At 35.5% G+C, this 16267-nt stretch overlaps 1 protein-coding gene and 1 long non-coding RNA gene across 3 annotated transcripts; one reads left to right on the forward strand and one right to left on the reverse strand.

Moving 5' to 3' along the window:
* Nucleotides 1-789: 789 nt before the first annotated feature.
* LOC143529323 (uncharacterized) lies at nt 790-1781 on the forward strand. Its single transcript, XR_013134634.1, has 2 exons — nt 790-1117; nt 1298-1781. It is a non-coding gene; the product is annotated as an uncharacterized LOC143529323 (long non-coding RNA).
* Nucleotides 1782-7682: 5901 nt separating this feature from the next.
* Nucleotides 7683-11955, reverse strand: LOC143529347 (delta(12) fatty acid desaturase FAD2). Of its 2 annotated transcripts, none has more exons than XM_077025165.1 (2): nt 11871-11955; nt 7683-8970 (listed from the first exon to the last, which is right to left on the reverse strand). In XM_077025165.1, exon 2 carries the CDS (start codon nt 8957-8959, stop codon nt 7808-7810), a length of 1152 nt encoding a protein of 383 aa, XP_076881280.1. In that variant the 5' UTR covers nt 8960-8970; nt 11871-11955; the 3' UTR covers nt 7683-7807. The 2 variants fall into 2 exon arrangements, with proteins under 2 accessions (XP_076881280.1, XP_076881281.1); XM_077025166.1 differs by having other exon boundaries at nt 11864-11949.
* Nucleotides 11956-16267: the final 4312 nt, after the last annotated feature.

Here is a 16267-nt window from a genome sequence, read left to right on the forward strand (position 1 = left end):
AAAGAATATGAGAGATACATCCCAAAGCTATTGTTTTATTATTATATTCATGTCATCAAAAGTAAAACATATCAATCCAATGTTGAAAACAGCCACTTACTTACAACAATGTATTAAATCCCAAAATCAAACAAATCAAAACAAAAGTAAACAAAAGTACTCTCAAGTGTTTTATGTACATGCCATCAGACTATGTCATGCAGCCAGTGTGTTGAATATCGATGCCGTGGTTGCTTGAGAAAAAGCACGCCTTGACACCTCCGCGACTTCTGCATTCGCTTGCAGCTGGTCAAAGAAAACGACAACTACTGTTATGTCGTCATGAATGGGACGCCTAAGCCCAGGACCTGTTCTCTTCACTTGGTGATACCTCATCTTTCTTTTACGGCCACCTTCTTTTACTGCTGATTTAATCAGCCTTCGTGCAATACCCTGCACAAACAAAGTGTTAAACAGGTCGTTTCGGGTTATATACATCTCAAACAGGTAAAGTTACAACATGAAAACGGGTCAACTGGCCCAAAAGATATAACTTCTGTAAAATATTTAAAACATTAACTAACTGTAAATAAAATATTTGAACAAAAAAGTGTTCGGGTCAAACAAATTGACCCGACCCGTACACATGACAGTTTTAACCAAATTACTAATGACCCTGTCAAAAAATGTTAAAACTTGACATATTTAACACACTAATTATTTCTTTTTTAAAAAAAAAAGTTGACAAAAAATGTTAAAACTTGACCCGCGCCAAAAAGTTTGGCGAGTTTAAACTGAACCGAACGGGTTAATGTCACGCAATTAAGCATAAATGGGTTGAACTAATTGCAGCATGAAATATAATAAAAACTTACTGCTCTGGGATATCTGTGCACAAGCTTAACGACTTCTGTGTTATTCAAATGTTCAAACAATCCATCCGAGGCAAACACAACAAAGCTGTCAGCCGCTGTCAACACTCTAGTGTACAATGACGGCTGGTCTCCTATAGCGGGCCTCACGAGAGGCTGAGGAAGGTGGAACCGCGGGAACTCCTCGCCAAGTGCGAATTCTGCCCTCTTCAAGTATGCATCTCCTATGCTTCTGGTTATCTAAAACAGCATGACAGTAATAAAGAGTATGCATTTATAAGACACAAGTTGTACAGGTGGCAAAATGGGCAGATGATACAAGTTGTGTAACGGGTCAAACAGGTGGTTTTCGATTCGGTCGACCCGTTAACACCTTTTTCGTAATTTATAAATAATCAAAATATATTACATAAGATTATAAATTTTGTCATTTCAAGAAATTTTAGCATATAATTAAATGTACCAAAAACGCGACATCTAATCTAACAATTAAATTAACGAGTTAGAAAAGAACCTGAATAATGCCTTTGACACGCCACGCGCCATTTCTCTTAATAACGAAATTTGGGTCATCCCGATTAGCTCGCTTTAGCTCCCTTCTAACTGCTTTCACACTCACATTGTGATCTTCGGTTATCTGTTCAGCTACAATCTGATTTTGGTCCCTTAAACGCCCCATAACAGCTCTCGAATCACCCAAGTTAGCAACATATAACGTGCCTTGGGATATTATCCCGGCTACACAACAAGTACCAACTGATTGGATTAACGGTTGCAACCCAGCAGTGTTAGTAACCAATGCTAAAAAGCCTTCCTCAGTTGCAGCAATAGCATCTCTTAAGGTGTTTTGTGATGTTCCATTTTGTCCAATACTATCTATAAATTATTATAACATTCAAAAATAAAAATCAGAATCCATAAATTCAATAACATTAGTCTTTTTTTAAGGTACTGTTTGGTTTTTTCGATTTTTAAGACATGCAAAACCGTCAACGAACCGAAAATTTGGTTTTCTCAAAAACATAAAACCAAACTAAACCGTTGTTTTGGGCTGCGTTCAGTTATCGGTTTTCAGTACAAGCTAAACCGAAACCAAAGAAAAAAAAACATTTTTTGCAAAAACATAAAACCAAACCATCATTTATGTGATTAACATAAAAGCAACAAATATGACTCACCGATAACATGAGGAAACAACTGATCACAGGTGAAATCTGCTGCTTGCCGGCCGCCATGACCGTCATAAACACCGATAAACGTTGCTTGGTGACCTGTTTCCACTTGGCTGAAATCTTCAACAGCCGTATTTCCTTGCACAGCAGCAAATGAGTACTCACCGAACGCGTGCTGTTCCAAATCTCTAAACCAGACCAGTGGATCGAGACCATTGGGAGGGTCCAGCTCAACATTCTTGTTCGAACGCAGTAAGTTTTTCGCCCAAGTAAGCATCCTGCTGTACCTTCTTAATATCCACTCTGTAAAAAGTTTAACAAGAATATTAATAATGTGCATAAAACCGAACAGTAACCAAAATAACTGAAAAACCTAAACAGTAATAAAAACCGACAGTTTAGTTTCATGTGTTCTAAAAACCCACGGTTCGGTTCGGTATGTTGTTAAACCCCAAAAAACGAAACGACCCATAATAACCAAAACCAAACGGGCCAACTTACTATGATCAAATTTTATACAGTTCATAATATGGACGGTAGTCAAAACCAAACCAAACCGAACCGAGTCATAATAACCGAAATGAACCACAAAATCCGAAACCGAATCCAATATCTTGGGCCAAATTTTTCGGCCCAAACATTTGAAGCCCAATTATCAAAATCAAGAAAACCCAAAATCGGTTTTAGTCCAAAACCGACCCAAATCAAACCGTGCACACATTATGATCAATTTCATTAAGTTCATAAATCCAGAAACTAATTTAGAGTTCAAGTAATCAATGATATATGAAACACATTATGGATTCAAGATTCCAAAAGATATTAATATTAACAATCAATGCAACTGAAACACAATTAAAACCCTAACCCACATTAACACTAAATCAAGAAACCAAAAACCCACCAATTTTCACATTTCAAATTCATAATTACGAACACAATTGATTACTAAATCAAAAACCCAAGAAACCCATTATATAAAAGAGTATAAACAATCACAAATTGACGTTTAATTCGAACGAAATTGATCATAAACTCATAATTATAAACCCGTTTATGCAAAATCAAGAACTTACAAAACCCGGCAAATTCATAAGTATGAACACAATTAGTTACTAAATCAAGAACCCATTAACCCTATCATTTCAAAGAGTACAGTATATCATAAACTGACGGTTAATTCGAACCAAATTGATCAATTTCATAACAGAGTAACAGAGCAATTACAGTTAATGATTACTAAATCAATAATCCAAGAAACCCAGTACTTCAAAATGTATAAACAGTCACAAATTAACGTTTAATTCCAACCAAATTAATAATTCAAGAACCAATAAACCCAGCAAAATTCATAATTACAAACACAATTAGTTACTAAATCAAAAACCCAGAAACCTCATTACTTCAAACAGTATAATATATCACGAATTGACGATTAATTCGAAAGAAATGGATCATAACTTCATACTTCAAGAACCCAAAAACCCAGCAAAATTCACGTATCAAATTCATAATTACAAACGCAATTAATTACTATATCAATAACCCAAGAAACCCATTACTTCAAACAGTAACATTTATCACAAATTGACGTTTAATTTGAACGAAAATGATCACAACTGATAACAAAGAAACAGAGCACTTACAGTTGATTGAATTTGTTTCGTACAATTACGTAATCTATGAACAGTGTTCAGTTGCTTTAACTGCGAACGATGTGTTCGAAGTTTGACGGCGGTGGAGAAAAGATGATCGGAGACGAAAGTGTTCGCCGGAGAATGAACAACGAATTAGCGACGGTTTAAAAGTGAGTAAGGAATGAATGTGAGTGTGACAAGTGCACTGGTGTCAGTTGTATTTAAAATTTGAGTTCGTTTGAAAATAATAACAGAAAATATAACAGAATTAGTTTGACCGATACCGTCAAGTCAAAGTTATAATGTGTACGTGTCATGTTGTGTGCATAAGCAATTGGAACTTTCCGGATAATAGGTTTGACACGACACGATAGATAAGATACGATTGTATATGATTAGGGTTTGCGGAACCGATATAACCGAGTCATACCAAAACCGGTGGGTTGATTAAAAGATTTATTTAAAACCGATAACTGGGTCGGTTATGGTTAATAAGGTTTCCATACCCGCTAAACCAAACAGACCGATTATATGTATTTTTTAATTTTATGTAATATGCAATTATCTATAAATGTTTAATAATATCTAATTATGTTGTTTTGAGCTGCTTTTAGCTAGATCCAAACTCATAGTTAACTGACACGTTATAACCTTTAAAACCAATTATACGAAATGTCATAACCGACCAGCAATGGCTATGGTTTTGGGACAAAAGCGACTCATGCACACCACTACATGTGGCGCATACAAGAACGAATCATGGCATTTTTTTCAACCGCGAACCTTTTTTAAAACATGTCTCACGACATGACCTATTTAGGACAATAACTGTTACATATGTGGTGAATGTGTTTTAAAAGTGTCAACATGTTTAAGACACGAAATTTGTTAAGTACAAATCCAAACTAGTTTAACTTAGTGTCGTGTTAAGAAGTCCGTATAAGAAATTGCTCAACCCCACCGATATGAAAGTTTTTACGTGGTTAGAAGACAGCTCAAATGGAGAAAAGAGAATGTCAAAATGTTGAAGCATCCAAATTAACATCGGGTTATCCATTTATTGCTTTCTAAATGATAATGTAAGTTACATGGATAACTTACAAAATAACAAAGTATTTCATTTTCTTTAATGCAATTTATTTTAATTGTTGATTATTATTCACCTTGAGGTTAGTCTAGTCTATGGCACGTCGTTGCCTAACACTAGCTTACACCTCATTTGTAAAATGTCAATCGAGACCCAAGCAATATAGACCTATAAGCCTTACATGGTGTATTATTGTATTAATAAGGTGTTGTCAAAGGTTTTGTTCAATCGTCTCAAGGGTGTTATCAGTAATTTATATTCCATGGAGTTAGCCTTCTTGGTCGGGCGAAGTTGTTGCGTGGATGTGACGGTGTAATAAGAAAGGCATGTTATTTAGGGTTGATATCGACAAAGCTTATGATTCACTTAATTGCGAGGGTTTAAGAGAATCAACTCTCAAATTATTTGGTCAGGGTGATTGTTTCCAAATCATTAGCAACCAAACATATCAAAAATGGAAATGAGAGTCCCATTCTAACAAGTTATCATTCCTAAGCAAATTCAATTCCTTTGGTTTCAATTCTAACCCCAAAACATTCAACAAACCAAATGCACCCTAAGGTGGTTGACCGGGCACAAAGACAATAACTAAATCTGATTCATCCATTGTTATACTTTTTCCATTAGGTTATCCATGTAATGTTAAGCCCGTTATTATATACAGTTATCCTTGTAAGTTGTAATATAACATATGTAAGCCAGTGGCAGATCCAGAATTTTCTTTCAGTGGATTCACTGTTTTAGTTGCTTTAATTTTATATGACCGGACATAAAAATTTTCAGATCGGTTCAACGGTTCGGTAGGATAAGATTCATCACGTAATATAAATACATACAATAACAAAAAAAACAAACATCGTCATTAGAAATCAAAAACACATAACATAAATTCGATTCTTTTGAACTAAAAATACTACATATTGTTTGACCATATGACCTAATGATTTAAATCAAAACCAAAATTATATTATAGCTGAATCACCCTAATTAAAGTTATTTTGTCGATTTTTAGTTAACAAATTTCAATGAAAATCATAATATTTGAAAAAAAAATGTTCATTAACAGAGTACAAATCAACATATGAAATACATAAAATTGATAGATGAAAATGGAAGGGATAAAGAAGAAACTGGTTCAAGCCTTTTCTTAAAGGCTTTAAGGAATTACAGTGAAAGGAAGGTAAAGAATGCATGAGTTTTGGATCTGATTACCTATGACTTAAATGGATTAAACAAAAAAAGAAAACAAGAAAATAAATGCTACGTGCCTAAGGAGTTTCAAACCCAGGTTGCCACTTTATAAGGAGTAAAACTTTCCACTAGACCACAATTCACTTTCTTTATTGATACATTTATCATTTTATACGTGGGTTCACTCCAATATTTAATATAGGCATTCTATTAAAAAACCGAAACTCAGTGAGTTCCCGTAAACCCACAACTTACATACTAGATGTAAGCTGCCAATGCATACATTATGCATGATGACTAGATGAGCATGTGTGAGTATGGATAATGCATGACTTTACGAGTACAACTTATGAGTTTACTTAATTATTTATAAGTTGTTAAATACTTGAATTTCAGTTATAAAGACAATCATAGAATAGTGCCTGTATATTCAAATAAAGTCAACTATATTTTCATTTTCCGTATACATTGATTTTACTCTTTTTCACCCAAACCTACAAATCCACATAAAAGTACACTTGTTTCTCAAGTGATCCGTGAACTGAAGTCAAACATGCTTCCCACTGACCAAAACACCATCTAATCACCGTAACAAGGAATATAGGTGGCCACGTGGTGGGCTGGGTAACAGCCTAACAGGTCGAACAAAGTAACTTTTGTCGACATTGAAGAAACAAGGTAAGTGCATGACCTGAACGTATTGTAGGCAATAGAATTTATGAAAAGTGGCATTTATTCGAAGTGTATAGAAAACATTTAGAAAAAAATGAAAACCAACATGTTAAAATGGTTAAAGATTAAACAATTTAATTAGTGGTTAAATGTTACAGTTCCATATTTTCAGGTCAAGAACGTTTCAGGTTAAGGTGTTGGGATTGTAGCTGAGCTTGTAGTGGATTGGGCTACTAATGTGTTTGGGCTAGTAGCGGGTTAAAGCTATTCGACAAAGAGACGGGTTGGTAGCTGGCAAGAAGTGTTGTGACCCAAAGAGTGCAGCCTATTTTAAGGCCCGAAAGTACAGGGTCGTGCAGTCGGCTCCAAAGCGATTGACAAAATCAGGGTCTCAGGGCAACTTTGGTAAAAGAAAACTTTTGGTACTATGATTAATGGGTCACAAATCCCACAACCGGCAATCTCAAAGCTTAAATTAACTAAAGTACAATTTGTTTTGATAGAATTCGGGAGCCTTGGAAAATAGGGGCCTTAAGCTCTTGCTTTATTTCATTCCCCCGTAAGCCACACTGGCGTAATTTGTGTTTTTATTAAATACTATTTATAATGGCATGCTATGGTAGAGCAAAGTTTGCAGGAATGTTAATTCCTTATTCACAACACTATGATATCTATGGGAACACCTGCAACAATCTTCATACAGTTTTATTTGGCCCGAGTCTATTTAAACTAAATCCAAACCAACAAGTTTGTTCAAACACAAACATTAAACAAAAGTTGGAATGGTAATGAAATTGAACAAAAATGGGAATAGACTTGAAAATGAACCGAGCAAACACATAAGGGGCTTTTTCATGTCCATTCATTTACCTTGAAGAAAACACAAATGAACAAACAAAACAAGTGTTTATGTTCATTTGTTTAAAAAATCTTCATTCAGTTTATTAAAAAACAAACATAAGTAAACTGCTAACTCAGCTAAACATTCGATACGTTTAGGGTTTTAGCCTGTGATTTAAGATTTATGCTAAAGAACAAGGAGAAAAACAACACTAAGACTAATGTAAACCCCTTAAAAGACAAAGAAGATAGTCTAGAAACACAATAATAGTTCAAGTACAACACTTATTACAACTCCATGCCCATCTTAAACGACACAACACAAACCAGACATAACCTAAACACTCTCTTGACGAATCATATGTTATTACGGTACCAATAAACACCATCCTTAACCTCCTCGTCTTTGTCAACATAAATGCATTCCTTAGTTTCTCTATACATCGCCTTAAAAATCGAAGTCCCATCAAACTGATAGTAATCACCCAAGATCGGTTTGATCGCTTTTGTGGCTTCCATCGCGTGATAATGAGGCATTGTCGAGAACAAATGGTGTGTCACGTGAGTATCGGTTATGTTATGGAACACCTTGTTTAGGATCCCATAGTCACGGTCAATAGTGGCTAGAGCCCCACGGAGCCAGTCCCATTCGGTTGAGTCGTAGTGAGGTAGTGATGGGTGAGTGTGTTGTAAGAATGTGATTAGGACAAGGAATCCGTTCACCACGAGCAACGGGCCAGCGTACATGGTCAACACCCACACGAGCCCTTTGGTCATCGCAAGACGGAAGAGGATGTAAAACACTGCTAAAATACCCGCGTCAGAGATAAATATTTGGGCCCGTTCGCGGTTAGAGTAAATTGGGCTGTTTGGGTCAAAATGGCACGCAAAGCGGTCATAGTACCGGCCCGAAACATTGAACATGAGGTACAAGGGCCAGCCGAGGGTTAGGGTAACGAGGAGGGTGAAGATTCGGCCTGGTGGATTGTTTAGGTATCTAGCGGTTGACCGGACACCTGACTTTAGTTTCGGGACGAAAACTTCATCGTGCTCGATCGAGCCAGTGTTCGAGTGGTGGCGACGGTGGCTATATTTCCATGAAAAGTAGGGTACGAGTAGGGCCGAGTGTAGAACAAGGCCCACGGTGTCGTCAAGCCATTGGTAGTCACTAAACGCGTGATGACCGCACTCGTGGGCTATGACCCAAACCCCGGTTAAGACACATCCTTGACAGGCCCAGTAAACGGGCCATGCCACATAGGTGAGTGGGCTAGGGAGGAGCGGGATATAATTATTGGCGATGTAATAAAATATGGAGGCAATGGTGAGGTCATACACGACATAGGAGAACGAACGAAGGACCGATCTGTTGAAACAATGGGGCGGGATCGCCTTTTTGACGTCTCCAACGGTGAACGGGGGTTTTTGGTAAGGAACCCGTTCGAGTGTTTTTGAGTCGGGTTTGGTTTGACCGTTGACCGGGTTCGACATTCGCCCTCCTGCACCCATGGTTAACTTACCTGCAAAAAGATCAAAAAATGAATATTACTTTCAAGTGTGAATTGCTGTGAGGATCAAACTTTATAAACCAAAGATTTTTTATTTATGGGTTTTTAAAGAGATCCAAATGGGACCATTTGGTAAGGAAAAGAACTGGTCTTAATTACCAATTAGGCAGGTCATGTGCTTATTTCAACTTTACAAAATATGTTTCTGAACAAGTGATTGTGAAATTCTTAAATCATTATTCATTGTTTCTTAACAAAATATTTTAAAAACAACTTTAATATGTGGGTACAGCACTTGCCTATTTTTAAAACTAAAGGGTGGACACAAGCAAGGAAGCATAAAACCGGATCTAAATCTAAGTATACATGTATTAAAATATTACACATAAAGTAGTTCGGCGTCCTGCGTCCATGAAAGAAAGATGACAAAATAATATCAATGCAAAAAGACAGACACCAAACACTTATTTAATAATTTGGATACAGTTCTCTGAAAAGTGACGTGTTTTGATAGATTGAAAATACATCAACTAGGCAATATTCAATGGTTTGCATTCTTCAAATAAAAAGCCACTAAAACATGTTAGCATTCCAATTTTGACCACAATTATCTAATAAAGTAAATGCAAATATAACACATATTGTAGTGTTTTACTTCCTTAAAACACTTCAAATATAATGATTTAATTTTACAAGTTGATACAATCAAACACGGATTCACATCTTGTTGTTGTGAGGACAACTTGTGTCCGAGCTCAACTAGGCTCAAGCTTGACTCGTTTTGATTTACGAGAGCTCAAGCTCAACCAGTTTCAAGCTCTTTTCAAAAGCCCAGCACGTGAGTTGTTTTTCCAAATTCGAACTTGCCTCATTTATAAATTGTTAATTATTTTTACATGTTGAGAAAAACCTGTAGCGCCGAGCTCGTGCACAGTACCTTAAGCGAACCAGAGTTTGTCTCAAGTTCGACTGTGCACCGTGAAACTAATATATAGAAGTAAAAAAAAACTTAAAACCTCAATAATTAATATCAAAGAAATTAAGAATATACTGCATATATCCAAAATCCAAATAAAAGGAGGAAACAAGAAAATTCATATGATAGCAACATTATTTGATTGGACAAAATCGACGTAGGCATATGCCAAAACCGAGACAGTTGATAAGGGCATATTTATCAACTTGGACCATAAAAGTACAATTAATATGTAGTTGAAATATAAACAAATAAAATAATAAAATAATAAAATAATATAAGTTATTTACTAAGTTGCCAGAGTTAGGTAAGGCACATGAGGCTGAAGAAAAAGACACATAACAAATAAAAAGTAAAAAACAAATATCACGTGTGTGGTGCATAAAAAAAGTCTAGTGTCAAAATATAATAAAAGCATTTCCTCTGGGGCAAAGTTGCAACTTTCTTTTCTGGTATAATTTGTGACATTGATTTTGTATATCACAAGATTCAACTATCATTTGTTATACTTGTTTTAGGACATGTGAGTCGAAAAAAAATCATCAATGAGTGTAAAGACCAAGTTTGAAAAAAATGGGATAGAAAAATAAACAGTTTCTAAATCAATAAAAATACGTGTTTTTCTGGCTTCTCTAATCAAAATTGATTTACTTTACGTATCAAATCCTCTTTCAAGCTTAACTTGTTTATTAATATAAAATTTGTACAGCTTAAAAGCCACTCCAGCAATAATAAGCCAATAAGGTATTGGTGTATTACTTGAAAAGTTAGAAACAGATCAGTGACCTTTAAAATGAGAAAACTTTGCCAAACAGTAAAACAATTATGTGTCAGTTATTGAGCTGAAATAGATATTGAGTGAAGCAAACGTCTTATAAATCCACAACCATGTAACTTCAATAAAAAGTAGAGAATTTTGAAAATTGATCTCTGATATAGACGTCTCAATATCATCGTAAATGTCTTGTAATATACAAATTTGACCTCTTTAATCGAGAATAAATAAAAAACGTGAAAGAATTGAAACACGTAAAATTTACTATATTATACGCGAGCATAGGTAGATACGTGTTATTGATTATTTCACGATTATGGAGTTAAAACACGTAAAAAACACTATTATTTTTGTACTTAAAAAAACACTTTATCCAAGAGAAAAGCTAAACCAAAAGAGTAAACTTTACAAAAATGAAATGAAACTGTTCCAATGTTTGTTTAGACTTTAGACTGCTTATAGTCATCAAAATAAATTACTTGCATTACATAAGTAGAACTAAAGTAACGCAAATGACTCAGATCAGATCCCCTAAACGCATATCGGTACCGTGTCAAAAAATACCGATACCAATTTTTTCAGTTCGGTATCAGTGCCATCAAAAAAGATCAAAAAAATACCGTAACCGGAAGGTATCGATGCCACAAACATTAACAAAAATTACCAAGAACGAGTGACATTTTTTCCAGTTCAATACCATTAAAATAACAAAAAATACCGATAAATGAAAAATGAATACCGGCACCAGTACTATACCGGAACCCTCTTCAGCAATTATTAATCTCTAAAATTTCAGATCTATGAAATACATCATCTTCTAAACAAACCTCAAACCTAAAACCTAATGATTCACAAATCACAGCATTCAGTCATAATCTCACACACACTTACAACCTATAAACTCCAGATCTATTGAACATATCATCTTCTCAGCTAAACTCAAACCTAAAACCTAACGAATTCAATCACAAACCACAGCATTCAGTCATTCAAATTCAAAACATGACATAAATTTCCAGATCTAATGCATATACCAGCTTCTCTACTAATCACAGACCTAAAATCAACATATATACGTTCATTAAATCTAACACGCATAAATTTGAAATATGTAAATCGATTGGTGAGATCAAATGAGAAGATAACTAACTAACTAACTACCTGACGGAAGCTTTTTGCGATGAGGCTTTGCTTTGTCCCGTAGATCGGAAGTGCAAAATGGCCGTGTGGCTAAGTGAACGGCCGGCCTGGTGTATGCAGGCTCAAGAGGTCCGGTTTATATAAGCTTTATAGCCAATAGGATTCGTCTTAATGTGTGTGCTTGAGTCTCAATGGTCCAATATTAGGCCCACAGAATCATATTATATATATGTATTCCGACCACTATATAATAATAATAATAATAATAATAATAATAATAAGTTATAAATTTTCTATTAATGTGAAAATAGTTTGAACGTATAGATATGATGATACATGGTAAATATTTTTAAAAGTTGTAACGGAAATAGATCGTGTTTGACTGCGAACCAAGGGTTAACTTTATGGGTCTGAATGTCTGATTTGGGTGTTAATTTTATAAGTTTATGGTGTGATTATTGTAAAACTAAGGGTATGTATGGTTCGGTCCAGTCCAGTTCAGTTTGTTTATTAGGCTCAACCAAGGTAATCAATCGGTTTTTGGTTAATCGGTGTGTTTTTTCGGTTAACTTTTTTTTGTTTTTGGTTCGGTTTAGTTAATTTCGGTTAGTAACCAAAATCAAATTTAGTCTGAAGTTTTTACTTACAGATAAATGAAATTGATGCATAAATACATGAAATGGATGTATTGTATGAAATAATGGTATAATAAACGAAATGAATGTATAAAAGCTTTAAATATATGAAAATATTAATGGTTCGATTTGGTAAATTTTAGTGAACAAATGGTACAACAAATAACTTGTAAGCGATTTTCGATTAACTCGGTTATTGGTTATTTTCAGTTCGATTTCGTAAGTTTTTGATTCGGTTATTGCGCAGTATAGCAATGTGGAATAGTTTGAATGCATAGATATAATGTACGATAAATATTTTGAAAAGGTATAACAGAATTAGATCTATTCTGACTATGAATCAAGTATAAACTTTATAGTTTTGATTCAGTCGTTAACTTTATAACTTTACGGTGTGACAACTGTAAAAAATATTACATTCTTTCGTCACACATCTCATGATTTGAGAAATGGATACTCATGTACTTGTGTCCTTTTGGGTAACATATGAAGAATGTCTAAGGTTCAAAAAGGGGACGAAGTCGGACGTTATTTATTTATTTATTTTTTGAACGGCCAACTAAGTAACGTCGGGTACCCCATACGCGGCCCCCAATGGCTAAAGGTAGCCCGAGCCGGCCACTAGTCCGGACGGACGGAGCCCCTAGCGGTCCACCTGTTGAGGGATTCACCGGATAAAACCCGACCCCCACGCCCGCCAAACGGCACGACAGCGAGGAGCCGGTAAAACCGGGTGAGATCAGGACTCGAACCTGGCAAGCCAGGGTCATCCCTCATATCTCCCATATAAGTTGGTGGTAGTGAGGTTTGATCATCCTACCTCTCACTTGTAAAGTGAGTGCTCTACCATTGAGCTACAACCAACTTATGAAGTCGGACGTTACTGAAGAGGGTGGTGAGAATGGTAGTTTGCAAGTACATAGGAAAAAATCTATAAAACTAGTAAACAACTAAAAAAAGTATCATGATTATATTAGAATAAAGTTAAGGATAATATCAAAAAACTTTTTGGTCTTATTTCTCATTTAACATTCCTATAATTCGACTTAAAATCATTTCTATCTATGTATTTTGTTTATCCTACAAAAATCTCCTACATCTCTATCGGTTTAATCAAAAAGATATATTGTATCTCTTCCTTTAGTTACAAGAAAATACAGACACCCTAAAATTTTATCTTAAATGATTGGCGTTAAACATGGAAAATGCTCTAATGTGGTGTTAAAGTCACCGGATGATCAACAATAAGCACATTGCATTTTTATTACATTAATCCTTTATTCGAATTGTCTTTGAAAAATATAGAAAATATAAAAATGATATCTATGGGCGTCTCCGAGAATTTAAAATACCTCGGCCGAGCCAAAATAAAAAGGCTCTTAGGCCTTATCAAAAAATTTTTATTCGCTAACGTATATGGATAAACTTTTATCGACCGATTTATTATAAGCAAATTCTGAGCATGTAATTATCTCATAAACCATTGCAAATAACATTTTTTTAACACCAAAATACATATATATATGCAATATGTATATAAAAGTTTATGCCCCAAAACTTATGTGCCCCGGGCGATGGTGATGTTCGCACACCCTCCGAGCCTTCCGTGAATTTTATATAACATTATTAAAACTACTATTAAAAATAAATCAATAGTACCCAAGAACTATTCTCGCAGTCCTATAATAATTAAAATAGTTTTTTAATAAAACTTAAATCACCATTGGTTTCCTAGCTTAGTGGTAGTCTGGTTGTTTCTTCAAGAAGATGTCGTTTATTCTAGCCTCGTCGTCTTTGTCGAGTGGGGGGTTTACCAGGTTGTTGGGGTGTCCGTATATGAGAGGTTTGGAGTCGGGCTTAAAGCGTCAAATAACTAAGATGGTTAAATTCATGTTACATGTAGATTTGGAAAGACGTTGGGTATGTTTGGCAGTTAGTTTTTATGAGCTTCAAGCTTAAAGCTTTTAAGAAAAAACTCGCATTCAACTAAAAGTCTTGTTTGATTTAAGGAGCTTAAAACTTTTAGGTTATGAGAAAAAACTTAAAGCTTCTACTAGCAGTGCTTAGAAAGAGATAGAAGCTATTAGTATGTTAATTTACTTAAATAACCTTATAAAATAAATACATTTACTATTATTGTTTATAGTTATGCCCATTTTAGTAATTTTATACATTTTATTAAAAGTACAGCTACTCTGTCAAACATATAAATATATTTAAAAAGCTACACCTACCAGCTACAGTTTTCAGTCACCAGCTAGCAGCTTTCAGCTACATCTACCAACTAGTTTTCGATAACATACCGTTATTAAAAAATAAAAAAATTAATCAATAGATATATATTTGGTGAATTGGAGTTTTGTCGGCTGACATGTATCCACGTGGGGACAAGTAACTAGTGGTTAGTCCTTTTTTCTCTTTTAATTTAAATCTTTTAGTCATTTTTTTATTCCACTTTTGCCTTCGACTTGTTCCATTAAATACGTTTAAACTAAATCATGACCGTCGGATGTGTGACGATGTCAATGGACGGTCTTGATTTGGACGGAGGGGGCGAAGATATCTAGGATCTAACATAGTAATACAGAATGATTACACTTTTGAGTTGATTTTGTTATAATAAGGCTGAGGGGTGTGGGGCTTCAACGGGGGCGCTAGAGCCCCTCTGCTCTCCCCCCCAGGCGCTAACACCACACCACCGGGGCGCTAGCGGGGGCGCTAAAGGGGCGCTAGCGAGAAAAAACATGCAAGCGTGATGGGGTTAGCGGGAGAAGAGAGAGTAAAGTTGCATAGGAAGTCGGAAAATAGCCGTTGATGGTTTTGATTAAATTAAAAAAAAAATATTTTCTTAAACTATAAATATATACCTTTATAAAATATACTTCATTTCACAATTATATACATTTCCTCATAAAATCCTCTCAAAACTAATACAAAAAAAATGTCGTGGTACTCGTCTGATTCCGACTCCTCCGAAGAGGATGATTTGCTTTTTCATGTAGGGGGAGTTTTGACCGCAACTGTGGTGGATCTCTTGCAAAATCAAGCCCATCAACCTCGAGTCCCGAGAGTTAGAGCACCACCTCGTGATCGTGATCGATCGGGTGCTAACGATACTTTGATTAGGCATTATTTTAGCCCTCAACCGGTATACGAGGAGTCGGATTTTCGAACTCGTTTCCGAATGAGCAGACAATTGTTCATGCGTATAGCAAGTGATTTAGAGGCACGGTATCCCTTTTTTCAACAAAGGGAGGATGCTAGGGGTCTCCCCGGTTTTACCTCTCTTCAAAAATGCACGGCTGCTATCCGTCAATTAGCGTACGGTATCTCGTCGGACGCTTTGGATGAGTATTTACAGATGTCGAAAAGGGTTGCACGTGAATCCCTTCATTTTTTCTGCCAAGGTAAAAACATTAATTTTAGTTTTTATTAAATATTTATTACATTTTGTAATATATATTATATGTTTATAGATTATTTTATATACGTAGGAGTCATATCGATTTACTCTCGGAGATATCTGCGTAAACCTACAATGTATGACATCCAACGCATATATGAGGTGCACGCAGAAAAACATGGTTTTCCTGGGATGCTAGGTAGCATTGATTGTACGCATGTTGGATGGGCTATGTGTCCAACGGCTTGGCGAGGTCAGTTCCACCGTGGTGATCATGAAGGGCCGACCCTTATACTTGAGACGGCGGTGTCACAGGATCTTTGGTTTTGGCATGCTTTTTTTGGTGTTGCTGGGTCAAATAACGACCTTAATGTTATCGA

Source organism: Bidens hawaiensis, unplaced genomic scaffold, assembly GCF_021521415.1.
Source record: "Bidens hawaiensis isolate Kalapana, Puna unplaced genomic scaffold, B.hawaiensis_p1.1 tig00008535_1, whole genome shotgun sequence".
Classification (NCBI taxonomy): Eukaryota; Viridiplantae; Streptophyta; class Magnoliopsida; order Asterales; family Asteraceae; genus Bidens; species Bidens hawaiensis.